We start from the raw sequence: 16,925 nt of genomic DNA, 5'->3' as shown, positions 1-16,925 counted from the left end.
TTCTTTTTAGATGCGAGTACAGCTGAATGCATGTAGAATGATTTTCCTCTCCTTTTCTCGTCAGACTACTGAAATCCAAAGCACTCTTCTCTCTGCCTAGCTTGAATAATTGAAGAAGGAATAAACTTTGTTAGAAATACTGTGAATCTTCTAATAAATTTTTTACAAAAAATTAATAGGCTTCGTGGGTGTTCCCACAAGACACTATCTGCAAGGTATGCATGCTGTGAGACCTAGAATTTCCTCGATTCTTTTTGTGGTCTTCATTCAAAGTGGGAAGAACGAGATATGGAATAAAGTTTTTAGGAGGAATACTGTAAGTCTGCTGTTAAAAAAAGATACAAAAAATTAATTCACCTTACAATGACTATGAATACTCGTTTTTAGGTACTTTTTTTAACTCATTAAATTTTTGAAAATAAAAAAGTATGTGTACTGAAAAACGTGGATTTCTCTATAAATTTTGGTTAATTTAAAAAAAAAAGTCATAAATTTTCTAAAGGAAAATTTAACACGGATTCACAACTAATTAAAAATTGTATATGTATAAAAACATGTTTTTATCGATAAAAAAAAACTGCAGCTGCACATAAAACTCATACTAACAAAAACTTGTGCCAATATAGAAATGAGGAAAATTGTATTTCGGAAAAAAAATTTAGAAATAATTTAATGTCGATAAGGAAAGTGTAACATTCGAAGGGAATTAGAATGGAGGAGTCACGCCATAACAGTAGTAGTGGCTGCTGTACGAAGTATGTGTAAAGTTGTTTGGTGTTTAAACAGTAGCAGAAGTAATAGTAGTGGTAGTAGTAGAAGAAGAAGTAGTAGAAATAGTAGTAGTAGTAGTAGTAGCAGAAAATAATAAATCACTTAATACACGCCGTACAACATGTTGGGCCTGTTTGCAAACAAATCGTACATAGTATGAGTAAAAATAGAAACAATTTAAAAATCATGTAAATAATTAATAGAGTTAAGTATTTGTAAATTTAAGTAATAGAGCGCAAAGAGGACTGATAGATAGAGTATAAGCAATGTAATCATTTGTTATATTGTATAATTTTCGTAGTTTTTTTTTTCTTTTTGTTCGTTCTACAGAAATGTTACAGATACGCTATCAAGTACGGGTAATATTTTCTTTCTAACAACTAATAAAGTGTGTGTCAACAAAAGTTAAATACGTTCAATATTAAAAAGAGTGTTTACGTTGTAGCACAAAGTGGCATGAGATTATTTTTGTGGTGGTGTTAGAGAGGGAAAGAGAAAACAAAATGGTATAAATAAATTAAAACTTAAATAATATAAAAAAATCAAATAAAAATAGTACTTAATAAGAAATTAAAGACAGCTAAGGGTATATAAGAAGGGTAGCAAAAAAAATGGTTATATAGTTTTTAATGTTGCGAGGTAGCCATATTTATTTCAAAAATTTTCTTTGCACACTCTTCTGCAGCATCTATTGAAGTATCCAAAGTGTATCCAAAAAAGAAGCACTCATGGCTACCCGCAGCTTCAGACTTGAGTTAGTATAACTAGCCTCTTTAAGGCATGCTTCAAAAAGCGGCTAAATTTTTTACGTAGTTCAGGAGTTTTTATATTTAACATTACCTGCTGCCAAAAATAATTGACAACTATGAGTACCAAAAAATATAAATGTAACCACAAATCTGATAATATAAAAATAAACAAACTTGAAAACGCAATTATTGGCTACAAAGAACAAAACAATCGTAAGCTAAATTTTAGTAAAATACTCAAACAAATTAAAATATTGTTTTAAACGATTAAATGTATACTAAGTAACAGACAAGAAATGGAGAAAAAATAAATGTATATAATATATTTTATGTAAATATATGTATAATAAAGCAAAATTTCAGACAAGAACAAAACGCAGTAAAATATTTTGAACGAAGACAAAGAAACACATTTGCTTTACGCACAGCATATTGTAATTTATGTATATTAGAAATTTTTATGTTTTAGAAGAAACTTGGATTTTTTTTTTTCTTTTTTTCATAATTGAACTTATATTTGTAAACGTTATTGCAGATAATGATTGTTTGGACTTACCATCGCTCAATACTACTTCGGGTTGGCTTGGAACTGGCGCTTGTTGGGTTTCTATTCTCATCACTTGGTGCTCTATAAATAAAACAAGTGTTATTAATTGCTTAAAAAAAATGGAAAATCAAAATACAGGGTGTCCCGTGGCAGAATTAGGTTTTAACCCTTTGCGCTCGAGTGGCGACTCTCACTCGCCACGATGTTTCATGCAGCAACTCGAAAGGCGAGTGAGAGGCGACAGTGTTTGCTTAGACTAGAGTTCTTTATATCCAGTTCATAGAAGCTCACTATTGGTTTATGAATAAAGATATTAGGCTAATGTAAAGGAAATTTCGTGAATTTTGGTATAAAACGAAAAACAATTTTACCCCTATTTTCCAAAAATGCTTTGTAAAAGAATTATTCATAATGAAAACTAAAATATGGAATATAAAGTAAGTGGAATAATATATATAAATTCATCACAAAATAACAACATTCAAGTTAAAAACTTTATTAATTCTATTAGTAATCCAGTTGAAGAATTCTTTTTTTAACATAAATATAAAAAGATATAATTTTATAAGTTTTAGTTTTCTGTTTCTGTATGGGATAGCTCTCTATATTGCAGTCCAATTTCCTTCTATTGTATTTGTGTAAACACCTGCTCTATTTTTCAACTCTCTTGAATAGTTTACGGTAAAATGTAAATATCCAACTTGATCAAGGCCAAAATATGTCTTCCATATATCGGTTTAAAATATAACGTTTTCGTATGTTAATCTGTATATAAATTCATTGCCTGCTACCTATAAGACACTCGTAATATATGCGCAAAATCGTCTCGAGTTGTTGCTCCACCCGAACGAAAAAGTCGTCGAGCGCAAAGGGTTAAATTTAAAGTTTCTTCCTAACCAATGAGTTCATGAACGGTGTTTAACTTTGTTACTTATACGCAGAGTTGGGTATAGTGCGGTAAATAATTAATACAATAAGATTTAGTGATCATGAAACCCTTAAGCAATAAGCGAATAGTTAAAACACTGAAACACTGAAGATGATAATGAAACCCTTATTTTAACTACTACTAAAAAAATTGGTGGTAGTGCAAAATGCCCAACCCTGCTCGTGCGGGATATTTAAGCTACGATTAGTGGTGCCGCACCTTAGCCATAACCGTGACCATGGCAATCAGCTGTTCTGATCAAACATATGGGCATCACTGTAAACGATTAAATAAAAGGAAATAGGTAATACGCGGCCGCCGTAGCCGAATGTGTTGGTGCGTAACTAATATAATATACCATTCGGAATTCACAGAGAGAACGTTGGTTCAAATCTCGGTGAAAAACCAAAATTAAGAAAAACATTTTTCGCATTCGCCCCTCGGCAGGCAATGGCAAACCTCCGAAGGTGTATTTCTGCCATGAAAAAGCTCCTCATAAAAATATCTGCCGTTCGGAGTCGGCTTGAAACTGTAGGTCCCCCTCCATTTGTGGAACAACATCAAGACGCACACCACAAATAGGAGGAGGAGCTCGGCCAAACACCCAAAAAGAGTGTACGCGCCAATTATATGTACATATATATATATACATATTGTTATTATTGGTAACTTAAAGTACAAACCCCACTATTAAAACATCAACAGCCACTCCGCAGCCCCAAAGTGACGGTTTGGTGTGCTGTGTCAAGTAGTGCATAATTGGACCATATTTTTTTATACATTTTTCGTTCCCACAATAGTCGGTTATACGTAGCAGGAACGACCGGGATTAATGTTAGGCCAAGGACTGTCACTTCAGCTGCATTCCCCCCGTATATGTATGGAGAATGTTTATGCTGCTACAGCATCAGCAACCATATTTTTTTGAAAATCGTCTAGAGCAAGTAATTTCTGCGGACGGTGGCTGTTATCGGCGCGCATATTTAACGATTATTTTCTGCCAATAATGAAAAAACATCTTTCTCTTCAGCAAGATGGTGTCACGCCATACACAGCCAGAGAGAGCATGGCGTCACTACCTGATTTATCTCCTTACAAACTGATAAGCCGTTTCGGCGACATATTCTGGCCGCCCAGGTCGCTCGATCCTACCCCTATGGACTTTTTTCTGCGGGGGTACCTCAAAAGTAAATAAAGCAAGTTAATAGCCTCCCGACATCACTTCTCCAGCAAGTGACAAAGAGTGTGGAGCCCAGCTTCCAAGAGTGTATCCGACGTAACGGTTAACATTTAGAGGAAATAATTAAAAAAAAAATAAAGTCCACGCTAGTCTTCTTTGTATTAGTTATTAACATAAACTTTTAATTTAGTAATTATTTTTAATTTCTAACTCTGACACGGGGCATTCTGCGTCATATATTTCAAATACCTGAAACATCTTCTGGTTCTGATTGACTAACTGCGGCAGTTGTAATTGTTAATTGCTTCGTCTGTTGTGGTGCTGAGATGGGCATCGAACTCAGTGGCTCTGATTCGGAGAAATCAGTATCGGTATCTGTGCAAAAATAAAAATTAAGCCAAAAATTTTGAAAATGTGAAATTTGAAATAAGAGGATTTCCGCTCGTGACTTATAAATATACATTACACTTACATTCACCATGAATGCTCTTCTTCTTACGCTCCACCGTGCGTTTGTATTCGTTCAATTCATCATCGGTAACATTATCGAATGGATTCTTAGCATATGGCGCCTTATAAACGGCTGCATTATGCTGATAGCCACGTTGTATGATGCCCTTGGAGGCGGCTCCCATTAGCACAACATGATCTCCGGCCGACGAAACGGTGGCATCCTTAATACGATTGGCTTCGTCCCATGTAACACCTTCGAGGATGTGTGATTGTGGACCGGCGGATATTTTATCAGCCCGACGATTGTCTTTGATCTAGAGGGATATTTTTTTTTTGTGTTTCGATTTTATTTTTCTAATAAATTACACAATCTTACCTGTTGTTGCAAACGTTTGAATTCTTTCGGGTTTGTTCCCGCTGGCACAAATTGCAAGGGATCTTCGATGCGTACTGGTGTAGAGTGTGTTGGTGAACCTTCAGCGACCCACTGACAACGGTATGTGTGGTAAACGCGAAGTTTAAGCAGTTATGGGAGCAGGTATGTGGTATTTATTGATGGCATTGGAATTGGTGGAGTAGTAGTGGTAGTTCGAATTTTTCGCAATGTATACGGAAAATCGAATTCGAAAATGGGAATTTAAATTGCATTTCATTGTAGGATATGGCAGTTGGTTTTTTTTTTTTTTGGTTTTTCAGAATTGGAGATTTGGGGTTTGAGACAACGCAATGTGACGACAATTTGTAATTTGACATAAAATATGCAATGAAAGAAAGAGAAAGAAAATATTGATAAGTTTTGGTTTTAATCATATTCACTGTTCGAATTAATAACTAGGTGAATAAATTTTAAAAGTTTGCAGATTGTTTATTATTATTATTTATTTTTTATTATTATTATTTATTTTTTATTATTATGATTTTTTTTCTATTCCCGCAAACATGTTTTCAGTTGCTCGAATAGGACAAGCCAAAAAGCCAACTAAGATATATGTATGTACAGGGATATGTATAAGAAGTAATTTTATTAAAAAACAAAAAGAAACTTCGCGCAAAACATATCAATAAATCTACACGTTTGAAAACCAAAATTAATATTCACAATATTCGAAATTTATTTGTATGACAAAAAATCGTAAACACTTGAGAAATAAAGAAAATATTTGTTAAAATTTAGTCGTAAATACTTGAAAAATAAAGAAAATATTTGTTAAAATTTTTTTCTCATTAATTTTTGTTTAATATAATATTTTAAATTTAAAAAAAAAAACAGTTTTTCATGTAAACATAAATTGCAAATCAAAAATAGCCTACAAATTTTTTAGGATAAAAAATTAAATATTTCATATTTGGAGTTATGTTTTTTTAGTACAACATTTTGTCAATTGTACACTATTTATAGTAATGCATTTTTGAAGTTACATATTTATCTAATATTTCAAATTAATTTTTCTTCAATCTCTTTTTATTTTAGAATTGTTCATTTGTTAGCAAGTAAAAGTAAAGCAAAGCAAACCAGTCAATATATATAAAATAATATATACAAAAATAATAATAATAAATAGTAAACAAAATTTTGAAATAAAACTGTTTAAACAAAATAATTGTGTGCCCATTACTCAGTGCAATTAATACAACATTCAAATCGCCACTAATTGTGAACGACATTTTTGTGGATTTTTGTTTTGATTTCTAGACCAAATCATATTTCTCGCGGGTGGTTACCCGATTCAGCTGCTCCTATTCCAAATTGTTCCCTTTGCATTGACAAAATCATGATTCTGTATTCAAAATAACAGAGAGAGAGAGTTGGAATTTGACTAAGAGAGTTGGAATTTAAAAACCCAATAAATTTAATTGGCAACGATTTCTTTGTTAAAAATTTTGGAAAGCCCTAAATACACGAATTCCCACGGAATTAAGCAAGCCCTTAACGAGTTGTTCACTCCATAATAATTTGCCACAAACAACTGAATATAAATATTGTTAAAAAGTTCTGTTTTTAAACTAATTTTTATCTTCATTATTTATACATTTTTTTCGACTGGTTTAACCCCTTCTCCTATCAACAAACGCAGACAATTGCAACTGGCCATAATGTAATTACTAAAAGAACTTCATAAACAGACTGAAACTTGAACAGCTGACTGGGTTTCAATAAATTTCGAAAAAAAAAACAGCAAAAAAAAAGCCCTATTAAAATTCACAACTACTTTTTTAGCCACCCAAAGTGGGTGGAGGTATAGTAAAATTATAGGAAAATCTTAATTCTTAAAATAATAGCTTTAGACACTAATCAACCCTGATGAGATAAGAGAGGCTATGTGACTACAGCAGTGATTTTGACACTTGATGGTCAAGAGCTGCTACTTCAGCAGCATTCCCCTTACATAAACGAGGGAATGTTTATGCTGCTAAAACAGCAGCAACAACAACACTTGTTAAGTTTCAGCAGCATTTCAAGCAATTTTTTTATACAGTTAAATTAACAGCAACGACGATAGACCTCGCAACAGAACTACTATTTTTTACAAATTAAAATTTTCAGTTAAGATAAAGCCGAAATAATTATCGAAAAATCATGCAAGCATGCAGCGAAATATACAAATAAAATTATTTAAGCGGTAAAACATTGCAAAGAAGACAAACAACAATTCATATAATTATTAGTTATTTTATCGATTTCCAGTGCGCAAGCAATTTCATAGAAAAATGTCTACAAATATTATTAACAAAAAATCTCTGGAGCACTTTCCATGACAGTAGGGTGGTATACGTCACGGGACCGACACGGATACGTTTCCACGACCGGATGAGTTCTCACTACCGAATACGTTCCCACGACAGTCGTTTCTACTCCACACAGTCAGTCTGTCACTCCAGCAGCATTCCCCTTACAAGTATGGGGAATGTTTATGCCGCTACAACAACAACAACAACAACAACAACAACACGGTTTTATACCCGACCGAGAACTGCCACTCCAGTAGCAATAGCATTGCATTTAGAAATCTTTGCGGAGTTTCCACACTGTTACAACAACAGCGACAAATGCCAATTTAAATAATAGAGCTGACTTCAAATGCTCAGATCTGCTGCTAAAAATTGAAAATCAATTTCATTCTTCTTAGTCGTAAGGCAAATTTCAATATTCGAAATGAACAGCTTGCTTTTTTTATAATATTTTATAGACATTTGTAAAAGAAATTTCCTGCGTGCCGGCGATATGTACAACGATATGTACAATTCGAAGGGTTATATATGTACATACACTTACATACATAATAAATATGTATGCATGCAACTAGAAGATAGCATTTTCGACTGCTCACAGCTGGGTTACATAAAAAATATATATTATATTTAAATGTTATACAAATGTTAAAATTACAAAGGTTTTGATTTTATTATGATATTATTTGTATATACATATGTTTTATGCGTTAATGAGTGTTAACATTTTCTTTCTCTTTCTTTCTGTATTGTTTCAATAGGATTTTTATTATAAATGTCAGCACAAATAAGAAGCAAAAGCTTGTTCTTTATATTTGGTACCTTCAGAATTTTATAAATCAACAAAAAAAAATCGAATCGAAATTATTCTTCATTGCATAGCGCGACTTTTTTTTACATATATTTTAGATTGCATTCCGGTTTTGATTTCATTATCAAACTACATTGCGCTGCCCCCCTCACATTTCTTCGCCAAACCACTAAATTGGGCAAAAAAAACAATCGAGCACTATTCGGATGATTGATTGTTGGTATGCGGATGCAAGCAACGTGGTTCTAGCGCGTTCCCTTTAGAGGTTATTACTCAAGCGAAATTTTGTTTATATTTTAAACAGCAATCCAAAGAGTTAAATCGACCAAAATCAAAATCCAATGGCACAGTATTATTTTGTTTAGTAATTAAAAAACAAAAAATTTTCATCAATATATATATTATTTATGTATTTCACTTGCTTTGCTTTACCGTTTACACATACACAATAAAGCATTGACTTAACTAATAAATATATATATACCTTTTTTGTATTAAGCATTTAATTGTATTAATCAATTTTTATTGAATTACTGGAAAGCTAAGTAATATTTTATGGTACTAAATATGGATGGTTATCCTGTAAATTGCGATAGGTTGTTTATATATGTATGTATGCACGGCTGTAAATAGGTAGGTAAGTAGTAATAGTAGAAAAAGTTGTCTATAGATATATACATATGCAGTTAGCTCTATGAAGCGCGACAAGGATCGAAAAATGTGACTTTCATATAGAAAACAATTTAATGATCTTGTTTTTTTTTTTTGTTGAACTTGTTATTCTTGAATGATTGCCAATATAGAAAAAAATTAATTATACTTTTATTTATAAAAAAAAAATTAAAAAAAAAACACTGTGTCTTAAAACATAAAAACATCTCTGAACAACAAACATCTTAAAACATAGATAAATCTTTAGAACAAAAACAATCTTTAGAACAAAAACAAAATCCTTAAAACAAAAACTAAAATCTTTAAAACAAAAAAAAAATAATAATCTTAATGATTGCCAATATAGAGAGAAAAAAATTAATTGAATTTTTTTAATTATTTTATTATTATTATTTTTCTTTTTTGAACTCGTTATTCTTTAATGATGGCCAATGTAGAAAAACAATTGAATTAATTTTATTTATTTATTTATTTTACTTCTTTATTTATTTTTTATTTATTATTATTTTTTTCTTCATTTATTATTATTTTTTAACTTGCTATTCTTTAATGATTGGCAATATAGAAAACAAGATATATTTTTTTATTATTATTATTTTTCTTTTTTTGTCGAACTTGTTATTCCTTAATGATTGCCAATATAGAAAAAAAAATTTAATTATATTTTTATTTAATAAAAAAACAAAAATTAAAAAAAATACTGTGTTTTAAAAGTAAAAACATTTCTAAACAAACAACAAAAATCTTAAAACATAGATACATCTTTAGAACAAAAAAAAAACAATCTTTAAAAAAAAAAAATCTTTAAAACAGAAGCAAAAATCTTTAAAACAAACAAAATCTTTAAAACAAAAACAAAATCTTTAAAACAAAATAAAAGTAAAATTTTTTCTTTTGCTTTTTGTTGAACTTGTTATTCTTTAATGATTGCCAATGTAGGATAAAAAATTAATTCAATTTTTTTAAATCTTTTAATCTAAAACAGAAGCAAAAATCTTTAAAACAAACAAAATCTTTAAAACAAAAACAAAATCTTTAAAACAAAATAAAAGTAAAATTTTTTCTTTTGCTTTTTGTTGAACTTGTTATTCTTTAATGATTGCCAATGTAGGATAAAAAATTAATTGAATTTTTTTAAATCTTTTAATCTAAAATTAATTGAATTTCTTTTAATTCTTTTAATTTTATTTATTTATTTTTGGTTGAACTCGTTATTCTTTAATCATTGCTAATATAGGGGAAAAATTAATTATTTTTAGTTATTTATTTATTTTTTTTTTTTTTTGTTTTCTTTGTTGAACTTGTTATTTTTGCATGATTGCCAATATCGAAAAAAAAATTTAATTAAAGTTGTATTTTTCGTTTTTTTTTTCGGAATTTTATATTCTTTAATTTCTTTATAGTAATATTCACCGATATAGATTACCAATATAGAAAAAAAAAAAATAATTAAACTTATATTTTTCGTTTGTTTTTCTTTTTTTTTTTTGGAATTTTTTATTCTTTAATTTCTTTAATATTTGCCGACATACAAAACATGTTAATTAACTTTATATTTCTCGTTAATTTCTAATTTTTTTCTTAAATGATTGCCGATACACAAAAAAATTAAATAAGAACTAAATTTGTATTACTCTTTTTATTCCTATTTTCGTGTTTTTAATAATATATTGACTTTTATTCCCCTTGTTCACTTATTTTTCGATCCTTGCGTAATATGTGCTAATTTAAAACTTCTTCCATTTGTTAATAATTTTCTTTTTAACATTTTTGTTGTTGTTTATTTTGTGTGTGTAATATTTTATATGCCTTCCATCTATTCTAAATGAGTTTACTTGCTCTAACATAGTTTCAAAAACAAAAGTCTTATTTAGAAGCTAAGCAAAAATCGCTATGGAATGTTACGGTGTAATTAAAAGGAACAAAAAAAAGGAAATGAATTATAAACATTAAAAACTTGCTTTAAAATTATATGATAAAATCTAAAAATCAAGTGTTTCAGGAACAGAGAATTATTAAAAATTTAACGATTACGTTAAATTATAAAAATTGAATATCAAGAGTTTTAATGTCTTTGAGGTCGTAGTGTTAAATTCCCTCATAATAAATGTTGAGTATCTACGGAAATAAACAGCACTTATTTTAAATTATTGCCGGCGCCAAAACTTTTACTTCGAAATTACAAGAGGATAAAAATAAAGGCATTGTTGATTTAAAAAAAAACTAAAATAATTAAAATAAACAGTTCCGTCAATAAAATCGAAAACGTCCCAAACAACAAAAAAATTATTTATGTATACAAAAGCGCACTAAGCTAAACGGAAAATTCTAAAAGAACAAAGCAATTAGAACAATAAAAACTATGCTCTTCCTAAAAATTTTAAAATAAAATTAAAAAAAAAAATAAAAAAAATATATAAAAAAGAAACAATTAAATAAAAAAAAAAAACAATTCAATAAAAAAATTAAAAAAAAAAATTAAATAAAAAAAATTAAAAAAAACAATTAAATAAAAAAAAAACAATTAAAAAAAAAAACAATTAAATAAAAAAAATAAAAAAACAATTAAATAAGAAAAAACTATTGATTTCTTTTCCCCAACACGATTTTCTAAGAACCTCTCTGAGCAAACAACAAAATTCTTAAAACCAAAAAACATAGAAGCTTAAGAAAAACCTAAAACAGAAACAAAAATCTTTCTAACAAAAAGAATCTTTAAAACAAAAAAAAATGTTTAAAACAAAAAAAAATGTTTAAAACAAACAATATCTTTAAAACAAAAAAAATCTTTGAAAGAAAAAAACTTTAAAACAAATAAAATCTTTCAAACCAAAAAATCTTTAAAACAAAAAGAACATTTAAACCAAAAAACCATCTTTACAAAAAAAAAAATTTTAAAACACACAAAACAAAAAAATCTTTAAAACAAAAAAAGCAAGCTTAAAAAGAAAAAAGTCTTTGGAAAAAAATCTTTGAAAAAATAAATTTTAAAAACAAAAAAAAAATCTTAAAAAGGAAAATTTTCTCAACAAAATACTAATAATTTTACCAAAGTAAAATTTCGTCCAAAAAAATTTGTCAGAAAACTATTTCGTAGAAAGCTTTTTTTTTTTTCAAAAATCAATGCTTTCCAAACCATTCTAGTTCTACAAAAATAACAAAAAAAAAAACAAGATGGTGTCTATATTACCTAAATCGTCTTCGAACATATCCAAATCCACATAAAAGGGGGACAAACTTGAGTTTCGAAGTCATGCAGACAGAATCAACGTCTAACTTGTTTTTGACCATTTTGAAGAGAAGAAGGTAGTAGATTAAAAGCGAAATGTTTTCATAAATTTTCATAACAAAAAAAAAGTAACTAATGAAAACAAAGGAGGCATGGTCACTGCCTGAATTCCTATTTGTTCATGGAAATTTCGAAATATTTAATATATACAAACAAAAAAATTTATTTTTATATTATTCCAAAAAAATATGCTATAATATTAAATTTTATTAATAATTAAAAAAAAAAATCTATATGACTAATTAGAAGACAGAAAATTAGAAACCAAGAAATGTGAAAAGCTACTTCAAAACTTTTTATATTTAATTTAAATTAAAAAAATTAAAAGTAAATACTAAAAAGAATTTCACGAACTCATTAAAACTAAAACTTTATTAATTCCAAATAAAAACTGCGAATTTTGCATATTCTTCTTAAGTTTTATGAAAAGCGCACTGGCTGAGAGTCCATCAATTTTTTGGCAAAAGTTTAAATGTAAAGTCTTTTTGACTAGCTAAAATTTATTTAAAATAATTTATGGCAGCTGAAGCAGCGTAAACTACGTAATTAAATTTGTAAATCTAATTAAGAGAAGGACGAATGCAAAAAAAATAAAGTTTTTGAAATTATTTGAAAATTGTTTTGTAATTACAAAAAAGTTACACATCAGTTTAACATCAATTTCTCTTGCGAAACCTTTCGAAAAAAATTAAGAAAATTTTGTTTTGAAGTTTACGGTAAAAAATGTCCACAATTTGATTCGAGTTTTGCGTAAATATGGAATTTTCACTTTTTAATCAACTTAATTCAAAAGATTATCTGCAAATTACTTAAATGCTTAAGCATCCAAAATTTCGTTTTACAAAAAGTAATAAATAAACGAATGCAAATTAAAATTAAATGTAAGTAAAGTTTTTGTGTGCCAGTTTGTGTGGCCAGGTTGTGAGGACTTCGTTTTTTAAATTATTTGAAAATTGTTTTGTAAATTCAAAACGTTAAAAATCAATTTAACATCATTTTTCCTTGCGAAATCTTTCGAAAAAAATTAAGAGAGCTTAATAGGAAAAATTTAAATTTAAAAGCAGCTCACTCAAACAAGTACAGCACAAAAAATATATTTTTATTTATTTTTTTGAAGTCCTGTCTTTTTTTTGCTTAAATTACATGGCTTCTGCTGCCAATTTCAAGGAATTTCAGACCTGTTTTCCGTCCGCCGTATAGAAATTGGGCATCGTACACTAGGCTAAATGGTTAAGCATTTTAAACTATGGCTTTGAATTTACTAGTCAAATCTGTGCGCAAATTGAAAATCCACGAAATTCCATCAAAAACAAACGGCTATATAATTTTAGTACTGCAATTCACACAAATAAAGTAAATATACACACATGCTTACATATCTGCATATATATAATTATATTAAACGCAGTGTTTATATTTCGATATAATGACAAAAAAACATTGAGCGGCGGCAGCAAAGTATTAGCAGTATTCGTTTCCTATAAAAGCTACATTTATAATAGTTTAAATATTGTTAATCGGTAAATTAACAAACTTGTCTCCCCAAAAACAATTTCTCCTACAATTTGTATTAATATTTGTAGCGTTAAATCGTACATATTTTCATATATGTATTTCTTGCTGGTTCGGTTGATTAGTTGGGGTTTTTGATTTTTTTGGTTTCTTTTTTTTTTGTTTTTTTTTTTTTTGGTTTGCACAGATTTTTAGTAGCATCTTTGTGTGTGTTTTTGTTTTTTTAATATTTTAGTTCTGACTTGCTTCAGATTTATCTTCAAATGTAATAATCTCTACCTTTGTAATCTTCTTGGGATCGGGTGTGCCAGTTTCCAGTACTTCAACCTTCTGATAGACATTTGGCGAGTTGAGCCATCGGCTGCGATCGCCACCCTTACGCAAATCACCCTTCTTCCAGATGCTGCAAACAAAAACAAAATGCAATTAACTCTCAATGTGTTCAACTGTTATCTAAGTAAATCTCCTCTCACTTACCCCTGCTTCAAGAGCTCTTCCTCCTCGAGTAAATAGCCCAGCGAACTAACCGCTGGTGGCAGTTCAACATCGTTCTTCGGTTTCGGTGGATCCGACTTGATCAGTGGATGACGATAAATGTAGCCAGTACGGTAGCCGGCATTGTCCAACATGCGCATTAGCGCCTCAAACTCAGCGCCGCCCACACGCCACTTGGGTGCGCCGGTAGTGGTCTTTGCGGCGACCACAGCACCACCAGCATCACCGTCAGCGGAGCCAGCAGCAGCAGCGGCCTCGGCGGCATTTGCCTCGACCGTAGCCACAGCAGCGGCGAATTTCTTTTCCAAATCCTCAGGTGGACGACGGGCCTCTACGAAAATCGCCTTACGCGATTCCTCCGGTATCAAAACCAAATTATCCACACCGACTGGCAGTAGTTGTAATTGTGTTTCGCATGCCTTCACAATATGGCTGGCAGCAAAGAATGCCTCCTCAATGGTTTCCCCACAGCACAATGCACCATAATTACTGAGTATCAACACCTTCGAATTCGGACCGAGTGCACGCACCAACCGATCACGTTCGTCGGCATCCATTTGTGTGCCCGTATACGAGTGTGTGGTCACCTCGCCCAGAACGCAAGCGTCACGGGTCAATGGCAGTAGGCCGACCTTCAGCGATGAGACGGCAACGACGGGTGTGCAGCCAATGTAGATGGCGCAACGGATGTCGGGGCGGGCGGCATGCACCACCGAGTGCAAGGCAAAATCTGTGAAAATGTAGAAAATTGTGAATAGTAATTAGTAAGAAAGGATTTTCGAAAATGACAATTTAGATGCAAAGATGAACTTGAAAGCGTGCACATCATCATCATATGGGAATTACAGTCTAGGGTGGACAATTGCTTCCTCTACAATACGTCTCCATTCTTCTCGACAGTCCGATTTCGCTCTATGTGGTGAGATTCTCATCATACTTCTGCCGTCTTCCACGTCTTGCAGCCATCGTCGCCTTGGCCGGCCTCTTCTTCTTGCTCTTTCAGGATTTGCTTCAAAAACTTTTTGGTCGCTTTTCGCTGCTCATTCCTAGGACGTGTGCATACCACCGTAATCTTTGTGACTTTATAAACCGCGTTACATTTCGCCCCGTGATTAAAACAATGAGCTCGTGGTTATACCGTATTCTAATCCTATAGGGCCGAATATTTATCTGAGAATTTTTCTTTCAAATAGCATCAATAAATTCACGTCATTAGGTGGTAGGTGAGAACCGGTCCTATTATAGTTTTGTGCATCTGGAGCTTTTCTTCCTTTGATATCAATGAAGGCTTCATAAGTTTGATATGGCCAGCGCATACTTTTGCTGCCTGAATACGATCTTGTATTGATAAGGACGAATCCTTATTTATGATGGGTACTACGCCTAAGAATTTAAACTTTTGTATGAGCTTAAAAATATACCTTCCGATTCTGAAGCATGTACAAGTTTTTTTGGAAAATAAATAGTAATTTAAAAATTATTCGACAATACTAAATGTTTTTTTTTTTGAATTACTGAATAAAGAAAAAAGAAAACACAAATAATAAAACTGATTAAACAATCCGAACTGAGGATACTAAGCAGAAAAATTCTTAAAACAAAAATAAATCGAATTACTTGCTGAAACTTTTAGATTTTTTTACTGGTTAGTATTGGCAGCCGCCGTAGCCGAATGGTTTGGAGCGTGACTACCATTCGAACCCTCGGGCATGAAACACCAAAATATAGAAAAGGTCAAGACAAATCTATTAAGGGTGGGTTTTTTTTTCTTTCGCCGTGTCCATGTGGCTGTCAGCTCAGAATGAAACAAGGCGAATTCATTATTTGTTTTCTAGTTTCCCAATACTTTGCTTTGACAATCAAACGTACGGAACATTGTTGTTGGTCTAGTATCACCACCTTTAATGAATGCGCCTTGGAAAAGGTTTTTTCTAATAGCGGTCGCTCCTCGGCAGACAATGGCAAACCTCCGAGTGTATTTCCATTCCCCTCCATTTGGAGTGAAAAACATCAAGACGCCCACCCCAAGGAGGAGGAGCGAGGCCTTACAGCTTTTGTTGCACCAATTATCATTATTACTATTGTATATTCCATAAATCGTTCAATTTTTCAACCATGCGTAAAAATCCTTGATATTACCCAGTAAAATAAATTTCCAAATTTTAACCCGTTAAATCACAAAAATACTGATGATGTACACGTTCTTAGTACATCTAAATAAATATATTGCATTGCAGCACTCACGATTCTTGTTCACTCCGAAATTGGTGGTGCCCTGCTCCACAATCTGACCCTGCATATCAACCTTATTCAAGGAAGACGCCGTGATCTCATGATACATCATGCCATACGGATTCACCAGGAAATTCTCCTGATCGACCTTGAGTCGTGCAGTAATTTGTGCACCCAAGCCTTGCGTCCAACCATACAAGTCCAACAAACGGAATGTGGCCGCCAATTTGCAACGCAAAATCTTCTCGCCCTTGGCATAGCCCATCGATTCAACGCCGCGTATATCATTGATTGGCAGCATGCAATTGGTAGCCTTGAAGACATTACCCACACGCGTCGATGTCGGTACGCCCATTATGTCCGATAGCTGTTGCAGTATGCCGCCACCGTCACGTGCTGAATCCACGATGCGTTCCAATTCCTCGCGAAAGAGTTTGGAACCCATAATGGCTTCAACACGTTTGCGGCGCTCCATTTCGCGCATATCCTTAGAGAAAAAAAAATTAATTAGTAAACAAATTAAATAAACGATAATTTTATGCGTGATTGGATGACG

At 31.4% G+C, this 16,925-nt stretch overlaps 1 protein-coding gene across 12 annotated transcripts in view; it reads right to left on the bottom strand.

The window, feature by feature from the left end:
• Positions 1 to 16,925, bottom strand: part of LOC128868905 (protein hu-li tai shao) — a 119,075-nt gene that overhangs the window by 32,206 nt on the left and 69,944 nt on the right. For all 12 annotated transcript variants that reach the window (XM_054111493.1, XM_054111490.1, XM_054111489.1 and 9 more), the window contains 7 exons: positions 16,382 to 16,856; positions 14,120 to 14,867; positions 13,922 to 14,045; positions 5,005 to 5,115; positions 4,648 to 4,942; positions 4,425 to 4,550; positions 2,077 to 2,148 (listed from right to left, as the gene is read on the bottom strand). In XM_054111493.1, the coding sequence (XP_053967468.1) occupies positions 2,077 to 2,148; positions 4,425 to 4,550; positions 4,648 to 4,942; positions 5,005 to 5,115; positions 13,922 to 14,045; positions 14,120 to 14,867; positions 16,382 to 16,856 (1,951 nt within the window). The remainder of the gene's footprint in view (positions 1 to 2,076; positions 2,149 to 4,424; positions 4,551 to 4,647; positions 4,943 to 5,004; positions 5,116 to 13,921; positions 14,046 to 14,119; positions 14,868 to 16,381; positions 16,857 to 16,925) is intronic.

Source organism: Anastrepha ludens, chromosome 6 (genome assembly GCF_028408465.1).
Source record: "Anastrepha ludens isolate Willacy chromosome 6, idAnaLude1.1, whole genome shotgun sequence".
Taxonomy (NCBI): Eukaryota; Metazoa; Arthropoda; class Insecta; order Diptera; family Tephritidae; genus Anastrepha; species Anastrepha ludens.
Note: the sequence above shows the minus strand (reverse complement) of the source record. Positions and strands in the feature narration are given on the sequence as shown.